This window comes from Arachis duranensis, chromosome 2 (genome assembly GCF_000817695.3).
Source record: "Arachis duranensis cultivar V14167 chromosome 2, aradu.V14167.gnm2.J7QH, whole genome shotgun sequence".
Taxonomy (NCBI): Eukaryota; Viridiplantae; Streptophyta; class Magnoliopsida; order Fabales; family Fabaceae; genus Arachis; species Arachis duranensis.
This window is the reverse complement of record NC_029773.3, coordinates 85248612-85257573: the sequence shown is the minus strand read 5'-3', so window position 1 is coordinate 85257573 and position 8962 is coordinate 85248612. Positions and strand designations below refer to the sequence as shown.

The following is an 8962-nucleotide window of genomic DNA, read 5'->3' as shown; positions in this document are numbered from 1 at the left end:
TTTAGCCAAACGGTATTTCCCAACCCAACAGGTTAAGAACTAATTCGTCGCGGATCTGAGCTTCATTTAAGGGTCTGCCGCTGACCAATGAGTTGCTGCATACACAAGGCGGAGTTCGAACTCCCGACACTTACTTAAGTGGACGAGTGAACTGACCACTCGACCAATTTAAGTTGATTGAATTTTTTTAATTCTATGTTATGGGTTTTTTCTCTACCACTTTTGAATCGTAAGTCCATGGGCCATGTCAAAAAAAAAATGGAAACCATAAACCTCAGACATAGGAAAACACACACACACTACACCCAGCCATATCCCAAGTGATAAACCAAAATTTTGTATGGCAGATTAAAACTCAGCTGGCCAGCACTTTATGAAAAATGCCTCAATTTTTATTTTGTTTATTAATATTGTTTGGTAAAGTAAACAATATCATAGGATTGTCTACAGTTTCTTTATTCCAAAACACATAAGTTTGATTTACAAACAAAGATTTCTTGTCCAATATCCAATGAGAAATTATGACACACCATTTGAGTTAATGATTCTTGAAAGTGCAAAATAAGAGGAACCATGATGATGAGACCAAGCTTTTTGAGCTATGTGTTTGAGCTCCATGATCCTTTTCCTAATTGCACACCCTTCAATATCCCCTTTATCCATTATCTTCCTTATAGCTTTTCCTATCTCTTCACTTCCCACAATCTTTGTAGACATTGACACATTCAATCTAATTGCAATGCCAACTTCTTCATCTTGTAGCATTGATGCATTCATCCTTTGCTCAGCAAATAGTGGCCAACCAATGATTGGAACACCACATGAAACACTCTCTATGATTGAGTTCCATCCACAATGTGACACAAACCCTCCAATTGATGCGTGATTTAAAATCTCTAATTGTGGTGCCCAATCCATTACAACAATCCCATTGCTTTGTATTCTATAGAATTCTTCTGGAAAATCACTTGGTTCTTGAGATTTAGTAGCACCATTTGTTTTGCTACTTTTGCTTTTAAGAATAAGGTCGTCTACATTTATCTGAAAAATATTTGGTTAAGAAAATAATATGAACAATTAATTTTTAAAAATAAGGATTGATTTAATTCTACCTATAGCATGAACTATAACAAGTAGAAACAAAATTTTAGGATTATCTAAATTTATTGAAAACAAGAAGTTTATGTAGGAATAATATATTTTGATTATTCTGACAAATAGTAAATTTGAGTATACTTTTTCTGTTTTATAATATCTGCCAAAAATTAAAAATCACAAGGACCAAGAAAAAAAATTGATAATAGTAGTAGAAATTACGTGAACAGACCAAATTAAATTAATCTCACCTAAAAAGACAAATTTCAATTAATACAATTGTTATTACACTATTCTCTTTCTTCAAATTACATCATTATTAGGAGTAAATTTAGAAAAAAGAAACTAATACTATTTAAATATTATACTAATTTAATTTTCATAAACTATTAGTATAAAATATTTTATACAAACAAGTTTACTGTCACATAAATAAAAGTTACTAATATTTATAAATTTATTATTTAAAAGGTCATCGATCTAATTATATGAATCTAAATTGTGTAAAATTTTTTATATTATATCAACAAAAATATTATTTATACATTAAAATTAGTAACTAAAATCAATCATTATATATTTATATATAAATATATATATTATTTAACTTATTAATATATTTTTTTATTTTAATATATAGTTTATACCAATAACTAATTTTAATAACTAATTTACTATACAGTTAATATGGTTGTTCTGTCAATATATCACCATTAAATTCATATTATATATAGGATAAACATTTTGAAATTTTAAGAATCACAAGCGAGATAGATATTATGGAATGAGGAGAATAGAACACAATGAGATATTATATTAACTTATGTTAGTGTTTGTTTGGATGTTATTATTTTAATAAAAAATATTTTTTAATAATTTTTTTATTTTTTTAGTATATTTGGCAAATTTTTAGTAGTAAAAGTAAAAATATTAGAAAAATTAAAAAAAATATCTTTTTTGAGAAGCTGTAATTTACATCTTTTTAAAAAAAATTTCCTTAAAAAAAATGTTTTTCATATAATAAATAAATAAAAAGTACTTTTATATTATTATATTCAAACATAATTGATAAATAAAAATTTTTTTATATAAAATATCTAAATATAAAATTACTTACTTTTTTATAATATCTTTTAAAAAAAATAACTTAAAAAAAATATTTTCTTAAAAACTTCCCCAAACAAACCCTTAATCCACACAAAAATTTGAACATTACCTTTTCAATATCCATCTGAGTTGAAGCCTCTTGCACTGATGAGTGGCATTTTTTATTTGTTTCAGCATCCTCACCTGCTGTGAGATAATAGTTATTATTCCCAGTTTTTGTGGATGGTGGCCTCAAAGACCAAACAAATTTTTTACCACTTAGCTCCAACCCCATAGCCATCTCTTTGATTTGTTCATGTGACATTGAGTATCCACTTCCAAGTGAAACATATATCACTGACTCTTCTTCTTGAATGTCTAACCAATCAACAACATGGTTTCTATTTTGTTCATTAGTTTCCCTTATCACTGGCCCAATTGGGAAAATGGGTACCTTTGTTATTTTTCCACTTCTTAGTGCTTCAAGTGTCTTAGGCTCTAACTCCTCAAATGTGTTAACAAAAATCCCATCAGCCAATGTTAACTGTTCCAAATATATATAAGTTACTAAAGTTATTATTAACATATTTATTTATAAAGAAAAAAAATACAAACAATGGGGGGCTTGTGGCTTGATTAAAGATGGATAATGTAGCGACTCTCAGTTTTAAAAATATAAATATAAATAAATTATAATTTATTTTATAAAATTAGAATTTTTTAATATAATTGCCGTAAGTATTAAATTGCATTATAAATTTATATATATTATATTCATTGCATTACTATTATTATTACTATTATTATTATTATTACATGATCATCATTACTATTTCTAGTATTATTATTACTATTATTAATTATGAAGTATGGAAATCAAAGGCGGTTTATATTTCTCATTAAGTTAGATATATATTATCATTATCATTGTGCACACATATATAAAGTGTATTTATCTAATAAAGAAAGCCAAAGGCGACTTACTAATTAATCATGCATATATAAATGATTAGCATATGCGAGAGAGAAAAAGAAAAAGAAAACGGGAGAGAGAAGAATGTAACTACGAAAGACCGTAAACCCCACCAAATTTTTGACTTCGATTTCTTGCAATCTGTAACTCCAATCAAAAATCTAATCCAGTAAAAGTATTTGTATCCTCCTCTTCTACACGTTGGCACCACTTTTGACCGGTAGAAGTTGACGGTGACGTAGCTCCTCTACCCCTTGAATTTAACCAACTGGAGTTTTAGGAGGCATAGACGATTCTGGACATTTTCTTCTTAGATAGCTCAGTCAAAAAACTTCTTCGGAGCTTTGAATATTTTGATTCCGTGCGAAGGTATGGTTTTAGTTTCTCGTAGTTAATGTTTAATGTCACGTGAAAACTTAGGCTATAAGACCTTAAGATAGGAATGAAATGAATGAATAATTGATGGATTGTGTATATGGTATAAAATGTGAGGTTTAGCTGTTGTCAATAATTTGCTGTTGAAGTTGGTCGGTTTGAAAAAAGATTTAATATTGGTATTTGTTTGATTTTGAAATAATTTGTCACTGGAAAAGATTTGAATGACTGAGAGGTGTTTGGTTTGATAGTTAGGACTCTTGAAGGGTGGCAGAAATTTGAGTCTTAGAGGAGATATTGCTAAAATTTCTATAAAGTGTGACTCCATGGAATATTATATTTGAGCTTGGAGTTTAACTCAATGGAATATTATTGAGCTTGGGGATGCGCACACAGAGGGATTATCCAATGGTTAACTACCAGGACTTGTTGGGTTGGCTGTATAACCGACAGATGAGACTCGTCAGCCATAGGACATGCATGCATCATATGCATTTGTTTGCTTTGTTTGAGTCTGTGTCGTTTTAGTTTGCTTAACTGCTACTTGTTCTACTTGCTGCAAATGCTTCTCTATCTGTGTTTTCCTTGCTTGAATTATATGTGAATGTTTTCTGAGAAACCCCTCTTGGCGGAGGTGTGAAGAGGGTTGTCCTACGGGAGATTCAGAGGATTAGAAGCGACAGAAAGTAGAATGTTAGGTTAAATTTAGATTCAAAACTTGAATACATTAGATAACCTACCTAATTTTGGTTTAGTTGAATAATTAAGATGAAGTCTGAGTGTCGAAGTTCTAGGAATGCCTCTGGCTTTCCCGGGACCTTTTATATTAATTATGTGGGCACCTTTACCATACTGAGAATCTCTGGTTCTCATCTCATACTATGTTGTTGTTTTTCAGATGCAGGTCGAGAGACACTTCGTTGAGCGTCTGGGTATCCTCTTTACGAGCGAAGAACTATCTTTTGGACTGTCATATTTTGTTTTAGGCTATGTATATATGTTTATAGAATCTCCGCATGTATATTTTGTGTTTTGTCCTTCCTAGAGGTCAACTTGGAGATACAGGGGTTTATTTTGTGGTTTGAGTTTTATTTTGGGTTGTATATATACATAATTATATACTCTGGCCGGCCTTAGCTTCGCAGGTCGAGTCTGGAGTTTGCTGTCTGAGTTTTGGAACTCTGATATGTATATATGTTTTCAGTTATCTTTCGATTTTACCTGTCCGTTTTACGAATATCCATGCGAGCGTGTCACGATTTTCTGTTTATCGTTTTGTTTAGTTTGTTCTTCAAGGCTCCTAGATATGATTTCATCCAACTATATCTATGTACATATCATTTTCTTTTAGAGGTCGTAATACCTTACCACCTCTACTTTACGACTTAAGTATAAGGTTCTGTGTGGTAGGGTGTTACAGATAACACAAGATGGATGTTAATTGATAGTTTTTTGTTCAAATATATGTATATATGTTTATATGGTTTTTTCATATACTTTTTAATTTAATTTTTATGCAATGATAGTGCAAAAGAGTTTTGTACACTCATTTAATATTATATTATTACATCAACAAAAGTAACTAATTTTTAAATTTACTATTTAAAAAGTTATTTTTAAATATATAAATATAATTAAATAACTATGTATTTTTTTATATTATAAATATATTAAAATTAAACTCTATATATTATTAAGAGTATTTTTCATTTTAATATTTTTAATTTAATTTTTATGCAATGATAGTGTAAAGGAGTGTTGTACACTCTAATAGTATATTTTTACATCAACGAAAGTAACTAATTTTTAAATATATAAATATAATTAAATAACTATGTATTTTTTATATTATAAATATATCAAAATTAAACTCTATATATTATTAAGAGTATTTTTTTCAATATTTTTTCTTATTCTCTAAATTTTTTAATTAATTATCTATTTTTAGTTTTTCAACTTTTATTTATTTATTTGATAAGTGAAGAGTCTACCCAGAAAGGGCAAAACTTCAGAAAACAAAATAGATAATGTACAAAATCACACTGTTAGAGAAGCCCTTCAGAATTTAATGCTAATTAAGCACTCAAATTAACCTAGCTATACTATAGATCCGTTTGTAAAGCTTCAAAAATTATTTTTTTTTTAGTTTTTGGCTTATGAAAAATAATAGTATTAATGTTTGGTGTAATTTTTAAAATTAAATTATAATTTTTTAAAAAACTATTTAAATACTTATGAAAAAGTTAAAAAAATAGCTTTTCTCATAATAAAATTTTTTTTATCACATTTTTAAAAAAATAAGCACTTTTAAAACTAAAAAAATAAATACAAAATAAACCTATAAACCAAAAAAAAAAATGATGAACATATAGAGAAAGCCCCCACATGATGACTATGATGGGAACTTGGATCTACACCATAAAAGCTTATATATAGAAACTAATAAATTATTAAAAAGTTGCTATATTATTGACCGTTTGAAATTTTTGACAATAATATTAAAAGACCTTATTAGTATTATGTGGTCTAGATATTTTCACCACTACACCAACTCAATAATTGTTAATGAAAAGCTTAATTTAACATATTATAAAGACAAACATAGACATCATCCAAACTTCAATTGTATATATGCTATATTCTTTTATTTTTCGGAAGAGTATATGCTATATTCTTGCATAAGAGATAACGATTAGTAACATATTGGAAATTAAAAAATTATAACAAGTCAAAGCATATTTTCATCGAGAGATTATTGAGTTTATTATGAGAGATTACCGCCTCACACATGAGAAGATACTCAAGATACAACCTATGTGTTCTGTCCTCCATCATCTGGAACAAATCACTAGGATGTATACCTTTGCAACCTGGGATTAATATTGGTGTCTCTCCATGGCTATGATATTCTCCTTCCACCTCTTTATCTAACTTTGGTGAGTGAAAACCAAGTGCAACAAGCCATGCACTTGTTGGGGCAAAAAGGTACATAGGAACTTCCATATTGTTCATTTTCTTCACTAGAGGAAGAGTTTGGCTTAGGAAATAATCGGTGATAATCATGGTTGGTTTGAATTTCATGTTGGAAATTGCACTTACAAAGAGTTTTGGTGCTTCATGCATTGTGATTGCTATCTTGGTCTCTAAGGTTACAATATTATTAGGATCAAGAACGTTGTTACTAATATGGTTGGATATGTCAATTGGGGGAAGGTGGATTATGTCAATTGAAATGTTTTGATTTATGGTTGATTGGAGAACATCTTTCTCAGCTTTGGATGATGAAGAATTGATCGAAGGAATGAATAAGGTTATTTTGGTAATAGTGATTTTTTGGTGTGTGAGAAGGTGTTTGGCAAGTTCAAGAATTGGGATTATGTGACCCATTCCTGGTGAAGAAAAGAGTGCAACATGATGATGATGATGATGAGAGTTTGAGAGGGCCATGGATGTGAAAGTAAAAGATAAAATGAATTTTTGAAGTCAAATGATTGATGAAGGGTTTGAACTCTATGCTCTGCCAATTGGGTTGTGAGCTATAAATATTTATGTATATCATGTCTACTCTGTTATGGTTTAAACAAAAATTAGCCACTATTTTTATTATTTAATAATATAATTTAATTTATAAAAATAAAAATTAAAGATATGATTAAATTGTAAAAATATTACATTAATTTTAGTAATAATATAAAGAGTAAAGTAACAATTAAGTTTTTAAAAATTTTGAATTTAGACTAATTATTCTCCGAAGATAAAAAGTATCAATCTAATTCTTTTTTTATAGTAAACAATACACACATTATGTTTTTCTATTAATTCATTTTATTATGTTTTTCTATTAATTCATCTTGTAAATTTTATCGATGACATTTATATATATTGTTAATTATTGTGACGTGTCTATTTATGAATGATTGTTATGCATATAACAACTTTTAAAACGAAACTTCATCTATTTTGATATGATTCGTAGTAAATAAGATTATAAGAGTAATTGATAAAAAGTTTAAAAATGTTATATGTACACTAAAATCAGCCACCAATACATTTCTGTATAAATACATGTGTAATTTAATTTATTTTCAATATATATTTATATTTTAACATATAATATAAAAGAGTTTTACAAGTGTATTTAATTTCGTACCGTCATTAGTAAACAGTGAAAATGCAGTTAATTCTTTAGCTCTTAAATGTTTAATTTAATTATTAACGGTGCAAAAAAAAGCCTTTTATTGACTTTTCTCCTCTTTAATACACAAATATAAAAGGGTTGATCCTGTTTGCGTTATTATGGATGCTGCGATGATAATTGAGTTTCGCATTTATCTGGATGTTAACAAATGGATGATTGACTATTAATAAAAGAAATTTGACTATTAATAAACTCCTTCAAATTGTTCTGTTAGGGTGTTTTCGTATTTTGATAGAGTTTTTTAATAGAATTTTTATTGTCGTTAAGGCTATATTGTCAACATCAATTAAATCCCAATACAAATTTATGTAATTTGCATGTGAAGACAACGAGGGATGAAAATCAGATTGAGAAAGACAATCGAAAAGGAGATAGAAATGTGATTCTATTGAAAGGGACAAACATATCAGAAGGTATTAACGCTTGCTCCAATAATCTCTACAGCAAATTCTTTGCTTCCAAAATCTTCTCAGTTGAAATCATGGAAAATGCTTTAAAGGTTATATGGGGAAACCCGAAAGGATTTAGCGTGAGTGACAAAGGAGATAATTCCTTTCAATTCTTTTTTAATAAAAAAGTGGATGTCTTGCGTGTTGAATATAGTTCTCCATGGCTATTCAAAGATTATGTGCTCCATGTCAAGAGATGGAAGGAAGATCAGAACTGTGATGAAGAGATTATTTTCAATTTTCCAGTTTGGGTTCAATTTTGGGGTTTGCCAGAATCGTTTAAAACCCTCGAAGTTGAACGTAAATTGGGAGAGAAACTGGGCACAGTGTTGGAGGTAGGTAAATTTCAGATGCGAGACAGAGAAACTAGGATTGTCAAGGCCAAAATCAATATTGATGCTGCCAGGCAAGTGAGAGATCAGTTAATAGTGGCAGGACCTAATAAAAAGGAGGTAGAAGTGGCACTGCGCTATGAGAGACTTGGAAAGTTCTGTAGCTATTGCGCAAAATAGGGGCACGAGGTGAAAAATTGCCATGATACGTTGAAGGACACAGAGAGTGATATGGTAAAAGAGGATGACATTGGCGAATTGAAATTACCTCATAAAATTAAGGTTTTTCTATGGAAAAGTTTTCATGAAAAGCTTCCGGTGTTGCAACAAGTTCACAGCCAATTCGCATCCACTCCTGCCACTTGTCCAAGATGCATGTTGAAGGCTGAATTAATTTCTCATGCTTTGTTTCAATACCCCCTGTCTTCAATAATATGGAGGCTAAGCTTAATAA

At 29.3% G+C, this 8962-nt stretch overlaps 2 protein-coding genes across 2 annotated transcripts; one reads left to right on the top strand and one right to left on the bottom strand.

Moving 5' to 3' along the window:
• Nucleotides 1-415: 415 nt before the first annotated feature.
• LOC107475468 (anthocyanidin 3-O-glucosyltransferase 5-like) lies at nucleotides 416-7032 on the bottom strand. The gene is made up of 3 exons (XM_016095110.3): nucleotides 6308-7032; nucleotides 2312-2725; nucleotides 416-1041 (listed from the first exon to the last, which is right to left on the bottom strand). Exons 1-3 carry the CDS (start codon nucleotides 6974-6976, stop codon nucleotides 520-522), a joined length of 1605 nt encoding a protein of 534 aa, XP_015950596.1. The 5' UTR covers nucleotides 6977-7032; the 3' UTR covers nucleotides 416-519.
• Nucleotides 7033-8208: 1176 nt separating this feature from the next.
• Nucleotides 8209-8688, top strand: LOC107475628 (uncharacterized protein At4g02000-like). The gene has a single exon (XM_016095294.1). It carries the CDS (start codon nucleotides 8209-8211, stop codon nucleotides 8686-8688), a length of 480 nt encoding a protein of 159 aa, XP_015950780.1.
• Nucleotides 8689-8962: the final 274 nt, after the last annotated feature.